General features: G+C 38.1%; 1 protein-coding gene across 2 annotated transcripts in view; it reads right to left on the bottom strand.

Moving 5' to 3' along the window:
* LOC115218253 (E3 ubiquitin-protein ligase MIB1) overlaps window positions 1-15,116 on the bottom strand; it is a 215,141-nt gene extending 200,025 nt beyond the window's left edge. For both annotated transcript variants that reach the window (XM_029788000.2, XM_029788001.2), the window contains exon 1: window positions 14,664-15,116. In XM_029788000.2, coding sequence (XP_029643860.1) covers window positions 14,664-14,919 — 256 coding nt within the window. In that variant the 5' untranslated portion in view covers window positions 14,920-15,116. The remainder of the gene's footprint in view (window positions 1-14,663) is intronic.
* Between the last annotated feature and the right edge of the window lie 805 nt (window positions 15,117-15,921).

The following is a 15,921-nucleotide window of genomic DNA, read 5'->3' as shown; positions in this document are numbered from 1 at the left end:
TTCTCTTTCTCTCTCTCTGCACTCACGCACTCTCATACATATGCAGTGTCCTGCATAAAAGCAAAGCCAGTAATATACAGATCATGTGGATCAACCACAGAGGATTCATAGGAAATATGCTAATTTTGCATCATTACTACATTAAATAATTTTAGAATCATTAGTAATCATTTACATGACATCATTTTCCTTTTCCGTTTTTCGATCTGGTGGAATAGTTTACATTTTGTTCACTTTGGATTACAGCTTGTTATTTGTTTGTCGATGTTAGGTACAGGGCAAAAGTTTAAATAAAATTCAAGTTTAGTATTCTCCATAGTAAGCATGAGAAAAAAAACACCCACCACCACCTTCTATATTAATGTTCAATGTAAAACATAAGGTGAAGGTTCAATTCTAGTTAAAATTAAGTATTCTGTAGTGCTGTTGCTTATTTCCCCAGTGCCATCATCTGTAGATGTGCATTGAATATCTTTGTATCAAACAAATATAACAATTCAACTCATTTCATTTCATCATTTATTAATGTCCACTTTTCCATGTTTTACCTATGCAAATTCAGTCAGAATTTGGTGAAGCAGATTTTCTACAACTGAATACCCTTCCTGCCACCAACCATCACCTGTTCCCAAGTAAGGTGTTTTTGTCCCATAACCAGAGATATTTTCATGAAAGATTGAAAATGAAAGACACTGTCTGCATGACAGCGACATTATCACATGTCAAGACGGAGACAGTAATTCACACATGTACACACACACACACACATATATATATATACACACATGACAGACTTCTTTCAGTTTCCAGCTATCAAATCCAATCACAGGGCGTTGGTCAGCCCAGGGCTATAGTAAGAGACATTTGCTCATAGAGCTACGCAGTGAGACTGAACACAAACCATGTCGTTGAGAAGCAAACTTCCTTACCACACAGACAAAATTGAAGTAATGTTCTTCATAGCTATGTTATTATAAGTCTAGATGTACTGCCTGACTGGCCCTCGTGCCGGTGACACGTAAAAGTACACACTACACTCTCGGAGTGGTTGGTGCTAGGAAGGACATCCAGTTGTAGAAACTCTGCCAGACCAGATTGGAGCCTGGTGCAAGCCATCTGGTTCGCCAGTCCTCAGTCAAATCGTCCAACCCATGCTAGCATGGAAAGCGGACGTTAAACGATGATGATAGATTGATTGACATTTATTGAATAGACCCATAATCAAGAGCATTGATCCCATATTTTTGTATATTCATGACTACACCATCCAATCCAATGGGTCTTTTTTTTTTTGTGACTTGAAGATTTGGCATTAATTTTAGCAAATCAAGCAATTTATGTAAAGGTTCACCCCACTGCTTTATTCATATATCTATAAAAATTATAAGTAATATAGAAGCAAACAGTGATACCATCAGCCATCTAGCCAGATGTTTTCAGTAAAAATTCAAATGCTTTCGCAAGAAAATTTCATTCAGTTTGAAGTTTTGTTTGGTGAGGAAGAAACCAACACTTGTTGCACAGCAGACTTATTCTGCCATGCAGTCAGGTCCCAACAGACCAATGACAGTTTATAGTCAGAATTGGTGATGATTATCATTATCTTTTTAACTCCTGATTCAGAAAGTTGTCCAAATTTTACCTGTCACTAATGATTTCCAACTCTAAACCATCTGTTGGTCAGAGATGAGACCTGACTATATGGTAGACTATAATTCTGCTGCATAACATATGTTGAGTTTATCCTCACCAATGTAAATGAGCTTCTTCAGTGAAAAAAAAAAAAGAGTAGAATTTCATTAAATAAGCATCCTTATTATTATTTATGATCAATTCTATTCATATTGTAATCTAACTTAAATCTCTCTCTCTAAGATAAAATAAGTTATAACTGATCCAATTAATTATCCTACAAAAGTACGGCATCGAGCCAATCTAAATTATCATCATCATCATCATATTATTAGTAGTAGTATTATTAAAGTGGTGGGCAGGCAGAATTGGTAGCATGCCAGGAAAAATGCTTAGCAGCATTTCATCCGTCTTTACATTCTGAGTTAAAACTCGGAGATCAACTTTGTTTTTCATCACTTTGGGGTCAATTAAATAAAGTACCAGTGGAGCACTGGGGTCGATGTAATCAACTAGTCCCCTACCGCAAATTTCAGGCCCTGTGCCTACAGTAGAAAGGATTATTATTATTATTATTATTATTATTATCATTATTATCATTAATATTATTATTATTATTATTATTATTATGAAGGAAGCTTACAAGCAGAATCATTAGCATACTGGATAAAATGCTTAGTAAAATTTTTTTCCAAATTCCAAATTCCACCAAAGTCAACTTTGCTTTTCGTCCTTCAGGGTCAATGAAACAAAGTACTAGTTTCACAATGGGGTTGATGTAATCAACTCGCTCCATCCTCTCCCAAAACTTCAAGCAATGTGGCTACTGTTGAAAGGATTATTAATATTAGGTGAATGGATCAACAGAATTGTTTAAATTCAAATCCTGCCAAGGTCAACTTTGCCTTTCATCCCTCTGAGGGGTAGCAATAAAATGAAGCACCAGTTAAGAACTGAAGTCATTTTTATCCCCCCGCCCTATAAATTTCTCTCACACGTCTATATTAGAAGCTGTTATAAATGTTATTTGATAAGAAGGGATGTTTGTAATAGAGCTCTCTCTAGAGGCAATTTGGATTTATTAATAATTACTTTGATAGAAAGGAAGTTATTATGTGTTTCATGTTATCAGTAAAGGACTTCAGAGCAATTAAGTGTCTACCTCATTACCCTGGAGTGAAAAAGAAGGTTCATCTTTGAACATTTTCTATATTTCATATTTTAGCAAGTTGATTCATGCTGGCCAGCTCTACAGAAATGGGAAGAAGAAGAAAAAACATTTGACAAAATAATTTAACAAATTTAAAACAGAAATAGTAAAATGATGTGACAGAAATTGCACAGTAAGCATAGACATTCATGCTTCCCCATCAGGGTGAATAGATAAGTAGATAGGTAAGATGAGGTGAGGTATGAAGGTAAAATGGTACAAAAAGAAGGCAAATATACTGATTTTTAAGCACACAAAATAAAGATCCCATTACAGGGTCAAAATGTACCTAAGTAAATGCAGTATTTTAAAAAATTTATTCAAATTTTTAATGTCTTCAGAGACTGTATTACATTTTCCCCACCTCCACCCCAGGTTTATACACATACTCATACCTTTTTTTATCTTTTACTTGTTTCAGTCATTAGATTGTGGCCATGCTGAACCACTGAGTCACAGGGATGTAAACACACCAGCACCGGTTGTCAAATGGTGATGAAGCACAAACACACACATGCAGATGCATATACAAATACAACAGGCTTCTTTCAGTTTCTGTCTACCAAGTCCACTCAGAAGGCTTTGGTCAGTCTGAGGCTATAGTGGAAGACACTTGCCCAAGGTGCCATGCAGTGGGACTGAACCCAAAACCATATAGTTGGGAAGCAAACTTATTACCACACAGCCCCCATCTGCGTCTATCATCATCATCGTTTAATGTCCACTTTCCATGTTGGTATGAGTTGGACAGTTTGACTGAAGACTGGCAAGCCAGGAGGCTGCACCAGGCTCCACTCTGATGTGGCAAGGTTTTTACAGCTGGATGCCCTTCCTAACACCAACCACTTCACAGAGTGGACCAAGTGCTTTTATGTAGCACCAACATCAGCGAGGTTTGTTTTGGCATGTTTTTTACAGCCAGGTGCCCTTCCTAATGCCAACCACTTTTTCAAAAAAAATTTCAAAGGTGGTGATCTAACAGAATTGTTAGGGTGCCAGAGAAATGATCCGTTGGATTTCTGCTAACTCTTTACATTCCGAATTCAAATTCTGCCAAGGCCAACCTTTGCCTTTCGTCTTTTCAGGGCTGATAAAATAAGTACCAGTCAAATACTGAGATCAATGGTATCAACAAATTCCCTCTCCTCAAATTGTACCCAAATTGGAAACGATTTAATTATTACTAAATAAATACTGTTAAAATCATGAAGGTACATGGCCTAGAGGTTAGGGTATTTGGGTCATGATCAAAAGGTCAGGAGTTCAATTCCCGGCGACGCATTGTGTCCTTCAGCAAGACACTTTATTTCACACTGTTCCAGTCCAATTAGCTGGCAAAAATGAGTAGTACCTGTATTTCAAAAGGGCAACTTTGTTACTCTCTGTGTCATGCTGAATCTCCCTAGAAACTACATTAAGGGTACATGTGTAGATGGAGTTCAAGCAGGCTGTTCCGTCGATCGGATCAACTGGAACCCACGTCGTCATAACGACAGAGTACCAGAGTGTTAGAATCAACTTAGCCATTCATCTTTCCAGAGTTGATAAAATTATGTCAAATCACATTCTACTGTCTGAAAAGGGAACATGATTAAATTGCCTAACGAGGTCTCCAAGTACAGTGTGCCTGGAAAGATGGGATGGGTACAGCCCAAATGCCTATAATCACAGATATGCTTGGTCAAAACTGGCCTGATGCTAAATAGCAACAATCATCACCAATACCCCCATCAACATCTGTTATCATCACCATCATCATCACTGTTACTATCACCATCACCACTCCAATCTTACTTCTACCACATCATGTCTACTACTGCTGCTATTACTACTATCACTACCACCACCATCATCCCCCCCACTACGGCGATGTCAAAATAAATTAAATAACAGTCTTATTAATGTAATAATAATATATATATGTGTGTGTGTGTGTGTGTATGTATATATATATATATATATATATATATATATATATATATATATATATATATTATATATATATATATATATATATATACACACACACACCCATATATATATATGTGTGTGTGTGTGTGTGTGTGTGTGTGTGTGTGTGTGTGTGTTGTGTGTGTGTGTGTGTGTGTGTGTGTATATATATATATAGAGAGAGAGAGAGAGAAGAACCATAGAGAAGTGTTAAAATATTGGACCATAACAGTGAAATTTTTTAAAATGAAAACAATAAAATATTCCTTCTCGGCTAAAGTGGTGAAAGCGAGAGAGAGAGAGAGAGTTTAGTTTGGCACTTGTGATATGAACAATACTCCCTTTCTCTCTCTGTCCATCATTTACCAAATGTATATATAAATATATCTGACAAGGACAACATACAGCAATACAGTATGATTGCAAGGTATTTGTTCACATCCTGTATGACTACCATCTGAGCATATGTGTTTGTGTGTGTGCTTGCCTCTGTAGGAGCCTTACATATGCACGTGTGCGGGTGTGCATGAGTTTAGCACATGAGCGCATGTATATCTATATATACGTGAACGTTTGTGCCCTTTACGTTGTTGGTGAAACAGGCCATCGCCTCATCAGTAACTTTCCCAAACATTCATACGTATGCAAAGCCGACCTATTGCTACCCACTTTAACACAACAGGCCACTACATTACTCATTTATCAAAGTCCTACATCTCCAAGGTAGCACAAGGAACATTCTGTCATATTCAAACTGAGATCCATCGCACAAATAGGTTTAAATGAACATTTCTCCATCTACCCACCACCAGCTCATTTAATGTAATGTTTCCTTTATCCTTTAGCTCTCTTTTCACTCTAATTTTCCCCATCTTCCCACCGGGCTTTTTTCCCCCTTCTGCCTTTCCTTTCCTTCCTTCCTTATCACTCTCCCACCGACTTTCTCTCTCCCATTAACTCCCGTCTACACATGCACCCTCATATTCTTTTGCATTCCATATCAGCCACTCCAATACAAAGGATAAAACTTCTGTCTTAAATTTTTTTTCCCTTCTTTAATCTTAACTCAGCAGAAGGATTCTGTCTGAAACATCAGAAACTCCATTCTCCTTGACACATATATTTACTTTTTCCAGTGAATGCAATTTATGCTGACATAGAACATGACCAGTCTTCTTAGATTATGATTTATTATAAACATACATATATACATTCTTTATTTTCTCTCCTTGTTTCTTTCTGTGTTCCTTTCTGTGGAAGAGCATAGGCTCGAAACGTTAAAGACTTTTTCACTTCTCAAGCATTAAACTAATACATGTTTGTTGTCTACACCACCTGTCTTCGTCTTTTGTTTTTTTTGTAAACTCTCCCCCGACGTATATACATACTTGCTATGTATATATATATGCATCGAATTGAACCAGCCAGGATCCCTGGTCTGGTGGTACGTAAAAAGCACTATCCGACTCGTGGCCGATGCCAGCGCCGCCTCGACTGGCTCCCGTGCCGGTGGCACGTAAAATACACCAATCCGACCGTGGCCGTTGCCAGCCTCGCCTGGCACCTGTGCAGGTGGCACGTAAAAAGCACCCACTACACTCACGGAGTGGTTGGCGTTAGGAAGGGCATCCAGCTGTAGAAACATTGCCAGATAAGACTGGAGCCTGGTGCAGCCTTCTGGCTTCCCAGATCCCAGGTCGAACCGTCCAACCCATGCTAGCATGGAGAACGGACGTTAAACGATGATGATGATGATATATATATATATAAAACAAAAGGTAAAAGGGATTAATAAATTCTGACAGATATGAAGAAAGTACTCAGTGTTAAATGAACTTGGTTAACTATATTAATCAAATATCAATAAATTCAAATAGAATTAACATCCAGGGTAATTCCTTATGTATGACAAGTAGATCCAAATATCACTTATACATACACACAATGTATGAGTGCATATGCATGGGGGGAGGGGACAAGGTAATGAGCTAGCAGAATTGTTAGCACATCAGACAAAATGCTTAGAGGTATTTCTTCTGTTTTTACAGTCTGGCTCAGATTCCACCAAGATCGACTTTGCCTTTCATCCCTTTTGGGGTTGATAAAATAAGCGCCAGTTAAGCACTGGGGTCAGTGTAATCAACTAAACCCCCATTCCCTGAACCTGCTGGCCTTGTGCAAAGATTTGAAACCAAAATATATGTGTGTGTGTGCACATACATATGTGCATATATGTATGTGTATATATAACGATAAACATCACCCTTTTCAAGCCTAGCCAGGCTCATGGGCCCGGTTTCTGTGGCGTATGTGTTCTCCCCAGCTGGACGGGACGTCAGTCCATCGCAGCATTACTCAAGAAATAGGAAGAGAGAGTGAGAGAAAGTTGTGGCGAAAGAGTACAACAGGGGGTCAGTACCATCCCCTGCCAGAGCCTCATGGAGCTTTTTAGGTGTTTTTGCTCAATAAACACACACAACACCCGGTCTGGGAATCGAAACTGCGATCTTCCAACCACGAGTCCGCTGCCCTAATCACTGGGCCATTGCGCCTCTCTCTCTTTTACTCTTTTACTTGTTTCAGTCATTTGACTGCGGCCATGCTGGAGCACCACCTTTTAGTACTTATTCTATCGGTCTCTTTTTGCCGAACCGCTAAGTGACGGGGACGTAAACACACCAGCATCGGTTGTCAAGCAATGCTAGGGGGACAAACACAAACACAGACACACAAACACACACATATACATATATATACATATATACGACAGGCTTCTTTCAGTTTCCGTCTACCAAATCCACTCACAAGGCATTGGTCGGCCCGGGGCTATAGTAGAAGACACTTGCCCAAGATGCCACGCAGTGGGACTGAACCCGCAACCGTGTGGTTGGTTAGCAAGCTACTTACCACACAGCCACTCCTGCGCCTATAGTGTGTATATATAAATATATGCATGTAAAAGGGTGTATATGACTCCTAGTCTTGACATCATGTGATCACTGTAAAATGTTCATCACTGTCTCATACCAACAGTGTCGCTCATTTCCAATATTCTGCAAGAACATGTCTGGCCATAGAAAAATAATACTTTGCTTGGAAACAGGTGAGGTTTGGTGACCAGAAGGGCATCCAACTATAGAAAAGCGGACATTAACATGATGAAGATGAATGATGATATATATATACATACAAACACACACACACACGAATGTATGGGTGTGTATATATCTGCTTGTATAAGTGTGCCTCTGTGTATATAATATACACACACACACACATGAATATAAGTGTGTGTATATATGCTTGTATAAGTGTGCTTCTGTGTATGTATATATATATACATATATGGGGAGAGTTTACAAAAAAAACAAAAGACGAAGACAGGTGGTGTACAAATCAAACAGATGTATTAGTATAACACTCAGGAATAGAAAATGTCTTTTACATTTTGAGCCTACGCTCTTCTACAGAAAGGGACACAGAAAAAAACAAGAAGAGAAAAAAATGTGTGTAGTGGCTAACGATCTATCATGGCGATATTTATATATATAAATCATCATCATCGTTTAACGTCCGCTTTCCATGCTAGCATGGGTTGGACGTATGACTGAGGGCATCGGCAAACAAAAATGGTCAACCATTTGATTCCTCTAAAAGAAAATTAATTTCCATAACTAACCATCTAGCAATTACCACAATACGATTATATCTATTTAATGAACCAGCTAATAACACAATGAGAAAAACTATAAACATTCTCAGTATTTAGGTGCAATCTACTTTAAAATGGGAAACTCTAATCTCCAGTTTACCTTGAAAAAAAAAACTACATAGCACACTTCAGAGTGTTTAACAGGTTAACAATTCTCAATTTTTGTAATAAGATATGTATGGGGGAGATACAGTTACTATCTTCAAGCAACTGAAAACTGCATACACATGTATGTGTATGTATATGTGTGTGTGTAAATATATATATACGTAAAACATTTGTGCCTGCCTGTCATCATACTTTAGCCATCTCTCTCTCTACTACAGTTGAGAGACGATCTTTTCCTTGTCTTGCGAGTGCCTGTGTCATGAACAAAAGCACCTAGTACACACTGTAAATTGGTTGGTTCTAAGAAGGGCAGCCAGCTGTAGAAACCAAGCCAAAATAGACATTAGAGCTTGGTGTGGTCCTCTGGCTTGTTGGATCCTCCCAAACTGTTCAGTGGTCCAACATAGCAAAAATATCAGGATTGGTGCTATAGAAAGATAATTACAACACATATCAATTTGGCATTTAATCTCCTTTGAAGTAGTCTCCTTCTGAAGTCACACAATTTATCCAGAGTCATTTCCATTGATGGAAGCATTCCTAGAACTCCTTTTTTCAGGATAGCAAGCTGCTGCTTCATCGCATTTTTTCGGATTTCCTCGACATCTTGAAACCTTGTTCCTTTCAAGTGGGACTTGATTTTTGGAAAGATTCTTGGTCATAATAACCTACAAGATGTGTCTGTTTCCATGCATTTACATGCACATACCTATATTTTCACTGCCACAGTCACTGGTGGAATCTGTATGGTGTGGTGGTGAGATGACCACACCCTACACGCTTTAATTCCAAGCTCTGTTATAAACAACAGAAATGAGCAAGTATGTTATAACTCAGTGTCCATGTGCAACAAAGTCAATCTGTGCCAAGTGGCTTCATTCTGTGTACTTTAGCTCCATTACCATAGCAACTATCCCAAAACTTTTTGACCAGACCTCATGTGCTTTTATGCCTATGAACCCATGTGTATATGCATCATTGTCATTTAACATCTGTCTTCGATGCTGGCATGAGTGAAATCGTTTGGGAGGATCCAACAAGCCAGAGGACTACACCAAGCTCTAATGTCTATTTTGGCTTGGTTTCTACAGCTGGATGCCCTTCTTAGAACCAAACAATTGACAGTGTGTACTAGGTGTTGTTTTTCATGACACAGGCGCTTGTGAAGTTACCAAGTAACTCGCAAAAAAACGAAAAGACTCTCCCTCAGCAGAGCGTCGTTGTGGTAGAGAGGGAGATGGTTTTATGCAAAATGTTGAGGGGCTAAAGTATGATAGAAGGACAGGCACGAGTGTTTTGCTGTAGAGGAGATACATGGCTACCCTTGCATCATATAACGGTGGGTAGGAGTAGATGGAAAGAAGGATAAAGATGGTAATGACGAGATGTTAGAGTGTATTCTCAAAATACAAGGTGAGTATAAGCGAGAATACAATGCATCTGGAATAGAGATGGTTGTAGAGGTGAATATAATGAATAATGAGAGGGACATAGGTGGTGGTGGTATGGTTAAAGGTAAATATCAGTGTGAGTTGGAGGTGAATGAATAAGAGTGGCTCAGGAAGGAGGAGGTGATAAGTGACAGTAGAGGAATGGAGAAGAACAGTAGTATAAGAGATCAGGAAACATGGAAATGATGTGTGGGGAGAGAGAGGAAGAGGAAGCAAGAGAAGTATACAGTGACCCAGATGGATGTCAGAGGTATGAAGGGGTGGGTATAGTGAAGGAGAAGCCATCACTGCAGATATGACAGGATGATAAGAATGACAGCAGATAAGAGAGTGTTAAAGATAAGTTAACAACAGGCCTAAGATATATCACAAGGAGACACAAAAAGAGGTGATTGGTGAAAATAAAGTGGAAAGGGGTGATATCAAGAATGAGGGATGGCTTTTAAAAAGCTGTGATTCCAAGGAGAGGAGGTCACTATATGTGCATATTCTGCTCTCTTATAATTATAGCAGCTGAATGGTGCAGTAAGTTAGGAGAGTTGAGGGGTAGGTGTTAAGAATGTGAGAAATGAAGAAAGCTTGACAGAGAGAGAGCAGGGGCAGAGTCCAGTGAGTGTATAGAGAAAAGCACAATGCTTTTAGGACCTCACTTTCGGGAAGACAGATGAGCCTTCTCAAACACAGCAAATTGCCAATCATCCCAGTCCTTTGTCATCTCCGTGAAGCTCAACATCTTGAGATTAGCCATCACTCATGTCTTCCTGGGTTTCCCTCTTCTCTCAAGGGCAAATTTTAAGTATAAGGCTTGCATTACTGATATAAGATCTTCAAGCTTTATGCTATTGTCACACAGACTGCCATTTCAGTTCTTTTACTGGATCTCTTTCTGAATCAATTCCAGTTTGCTCTGAGGAAGTTCAGGTTGCATAGAGTTTCAGTGTTTCTTGTTGAATGTCTATCTAGGTTGCTTGTGAAACTAAGATCCAAAGTGTTGCCTCCTCTGTTTTAGATAAAGGCACTGTTCTAGTTGTTTGTATAACACTGAACCCAAGTACATATGTACATGTGTTTGCATATATATTTGTTAGTTCATATTTAGCATCTGTTTTCAATGTTAGCATGGGTTAAACGATAGATCTTCTACAGAGGAGTCACTCGGATTTGCTAGAAATAGCAACAAAGCATCATGCAATTTACAGTTGGACGCCCTTCCTGTCTTTAATCTTCACCCATTTTCCAAGGATACCCTATTTCAATGTTTTCAAGAGTGCAAAGCCAGCAGATGACTTGTTGACAGGATAAATAACACTGTCATTTGTAGCTCATGAGTACAAATGTAAACAAACATACACACACACATACATAAACATATATACATATGTATATTCATGCATGTATATGATGAGCTTCTTTCAGTTTCCATGAACCAAATCCACTCACAAGGCTTTATTAGAGAACACTTGCCCAGGGTGCTTCCCCCTACACACACACACACATAGAGACAGACAGACAGAGTCAACAGATGAGATCCAGAGATGTTCAATATAGAAAATACTTAGTAGCACTCAAATGATTTGAACTTACACTCTGAAATCTTTACTGAGGATTAAGTCTGCGGAGTAAAGAGTGGCTATAAGAGGAATCCAAGTGAACACATATGGAGATAATGATGTAAATAAACAAATAAAAATAGAGAGAAAACATAGACTGAAAATATTCAGACAATGAATAACTATATATTAATAGATATTTATATATTAACAGAGCAAACTTACACAGAGTACAAAGATATAGGAAATTAGTGGGAGAAGGTATGGTGTTACAGTCCAACAGCTGTTTCTGGGGGGTTGGACTTAATTCATTATGTTGACAGACATAGCTCGCAAAATGTCATGGTTATGCAACCAGTAGTGAAAGCATATAAACATTAGGAAGATCCAGCCTGTTTTTAAGGCAGACAGACAGATTGATAGATGGCCTTCACTAACTACTGACAATGGTATCAGCATGTACCAGGATTTCATTAGTAGGTTTCAAGTGCCATGTTAAGTATTGAGCATACTCTCTCCAAACCCTTCCACCTTTGACATCATAGATCGTTCAGGATATGACAGTTGAACGGAGAGACGGGGTGGGTCAGCACCTAACTATACTTAGAAACAGAAAGAATTAAAAGTAAAGTTGATCTTGGTGGGATTTGAGCATCGAGAGGCAGAACACATACCACAAGGCATTCTATCAAATACTCTAACTGCTCTGTCAATTTGCCACAGTTGTGTGTGTTAGAGAGTTTGGTCTGGCTCCTGATCACTACCATCTTTGTTCTTCTCTCCAATTACTCCTCATCACCCTTATATAATACAGGTAGCCATGTACCTGCCCTATAGCAAAACATCTGTGCTTGTCCCTCTATCATATATATATATATATATATATATATATATATATATATATTTGTTAGTCTGTTTATAGCCTCTCAATACTTGGCACGAAGCCACTTTCAAATACCACCACCACTAAGAGGGTTTTTTCTTTTCTTGCAAATTACTAGCAACATCACTCTCATACCAGTGGCATGTAACAACACCCTGTACATTAAAGTGGATGGTGTTAGGAAGGGTATCTAGCCTTAGAGATTATACCAAAAGCTGACATTGGTGTTCACCGCAGCCCTCTGGCTCGTCAAATCCTTCTGAGCCAGCCAACTTATGGAAGTATAGAAAACGGATGTTAAATGACGAGAATGATGTGGATAATTATACGTGTCTGTGCATGAGTGGAGGAGGGAAGTAAAAAGTTCGCTTGTAAGGCAAAAAGTTTCAAGTTCGATTCCACTGCATAGCATCTTAGATAAATGTCTTTACCACAGCCTCAGGTCAATCCGAACGGAAACTGTGTAGAAGACCATCGACAGACTGTACTAATAACTCAGACAGCCTTGTCTCGCTGATTTTATTTGACAATTACAATACGAGTAGACGTGTCGGAAGAATGCTCAGTTATTTCCAACGGTAATTCAACGAGTAGTAAACTGTCAAGGGCAGACGTAAAGAAAGTGGATCGTACCCACCCACCCACTTTTTTTTTTTTTTACAGAATCCCCCATTTTCAATTATGGAGATTCTGATTCTGCAAAAAAAAAAAACGCATTTAAATTTTTTTATTTCCCTCCCACATTCACCTCCCCCTAAATTCTTCAATTTTCATTTTTCCAGAAATTTTTTTTTTTTTTTTTTTTTTTTTTTTTGCGAAATACGTAAAAAAATACGGAGATTATGATTTTGAAAAAAAAGAGATTTGTAAAGTTGCAATTTTTAAGGAAAAAGTGAAAATTGAAGAATTTGAAGGTTTAGGGGTGGGGGAAATTAAAATTTTTAAATGCCATTTTTTTTTTTTTTGGCAGATGGGGGATTCTGTAAAAAAAAATGTTTTTTAATAAACGAAAGGGGGTGCGGTCCACATTCTTCACGTCCGCCCCACCGTTTTAAGAATAGGTATACTGTATCTCTGCGTATTTTATGAGGCAACTAACACGGTTGGTGTCAAGAAAAGCATCCGACCGAAAAAGCACTACCTACATCCCATGCCTGTTGGGAAAACACACAAATGCAGATTTCATAAACACACACACACACACGTGTATGTGTGTGTATGTGTGTGTGTATGTATGTATGCGTGTGTGTGTGTGTGTGTGTGTATGTATGTATGTGTGTGTGTGTGAAATAGTGTTGTCCCAGCATGGTCGCAACTGCCTGAAACCAATAAAAGATAAACAAAAGATATATATATATATATAATTATACAAATATATCAAGATAGGCGATCTTTCGTTTGTAGTAGCACGTTTCCGATATATATATATCGTATATATACTTATGTATTTGTGTGTATACATACGTACGTACGGATTTACAAAAGACCCCCACCCCAAAAAAATAAAAACGTACTCAATGCCTGTTTATAGAATTTATCTTGTGTGAAGGTGGTTAATTCCTTCTTCTACTCGGAGTTTGTCTCCAGATGCGATCTTTTTTATCTTTAATTTTGTAAATCGCCAGAAAGATCACAGCGAGCCAGAAACTTAAGAAGCGACAGAACAAACGTCCAAACTTCGAATAAATACACAGAATACATACACAGACAATGGCATTACATCGTACATACAAGGATATAAATATCAAGTGTGTATATATAGCATGTATATATAGCAATATATACACAGTTACACAAACACTATCTTCATTATTAAACACACACAAAAATAAGCACCGAGTATCTCGTCTACACACAGAAATATATCGAATTTACAAGAGTGTATATACACAGTATCTTTTTTTAACAAAAATATTAACATATATGTATATATATATATAGACAGAGAAAGAGGCAGATCTAAACACTTCACTTGTTTATCAATATATACAGAAGGATATCTAAGCATAATATTCTATACAAACTTATGTGAGTGTGTTTGAGTGAATGTATGTGTGTATATATATATATATATATATATATATATATATATATGTATGTATGTATGTATACGTGTATGCGAGTGCGAATGTGTATTTATTTATATATATATTGTCAATCCACCTACCAGTCGGAGCACTGTCTTGAACCCGGAGATCATAAGATCCTGAGCATCTGTAATTGGCCGCCGTTCCGTTATCCCATACAACGACAACTTCCTCAGGCGACTCAAAGTTCCTGACAGTTCCCAGATGGCCTTCACCGCCGTCCTGCTTGCCCCATTTCCAGTCGGGTCCACGGACTACCCGTGCTCCTACACCTTCCATCATATGGCTGGAGGGCCGCAGTACGCGGTTGGACCCGCCGCTTCCTGAAGGTTCCATTTAGTCGTTAACCGAGCCACATCTTTTTGGAAATGTGAAAAATAAAAATAAAGCTCTCCGAAGGAAAAATGTCAGTGAGTTCCTTTAATGAAAACAACCGTAAAGTAAACGTAAATGAGTGAAAAGAGTGTTGAAATGTAGCTGATGGTGGTATCGGCTGGCTGGCTGTAAAATGGTGGATTAAATCTCGTTTTCATACTGATTCGGTCTCGCGAGATTTGGTTTGTTGTTATTTTTACATATTGCGCTATATTCGGTTGTCAATCACATTTCATTGCATCACACTCACACTATGTCGATACTTATTGGCTTCGTTAGGGAGCTTCATCTACAAAAGCTGACGTTTTTCTATACATCAAGCATGTATGCTCTCAGAAACATTTATGCACACACATATGTGCTCACATACATGTATATATGCATATTAGAGGGAAACCACTATGTGGACACCCTTATGCTAGAAATAGATCCGCTATGGTCTTACTACTAAGAGATGTTCCTAAGAACATCTTAGTGGTAAGACCATAGCGGATCTATTTCTAGCATAAGGGTGTCCACAAAGTTGTTTTCAATCTAGCATGTATATAATACAATTTTACTGAACCTTCAGTTTTTTTTATATGCTAAACCACTCGTGTGAAATCGATGTTAATTTAATTAATATCTAATTTCTCACCCTTATTTTAAAGTTATATATATATATTGCAAGTTGACCAAAACTGAGAGTATGATAGAATAAGGCTTGCTCTTCATTCCGTTGAAGATAAAATTCAAAAAGACCATGTTATCACCAAAAATTATTTACATCAAAAAGGTGCTTTTTTTTTCTATGAAAATCCCTATTTTTAAAGATTTTTTTGATGCTGTGTCACCATTTTTCGGTGTATTTCAACCAGAAAAATGTTCACTTAAAGAGAATAACAAGCTACATAATGCAAAATTTTTACTTTTCAAAAATTCCAATTATAAAGGGTCAAAACAAACCCGAGCAACGCCGGGCGA

Source organism: Octopus sinensis, linkage group LG13, assembly GCF_006345805.1.
Source record: "Octopus sinensis linkage group LG13, ASM634580v1, whole genome shotgun sequence".
Taxonomy (NCBI): Eukaryota; Metazoa; Mollusca; class Cephalopoda; order Octopoda; family Octopodidae; genus Octopus; species Octopus sinensis.
Note: the sequence above shows the minus strand (reverse complement) of the source record. Positions and strands in the feature narration are given on the sequence as shown.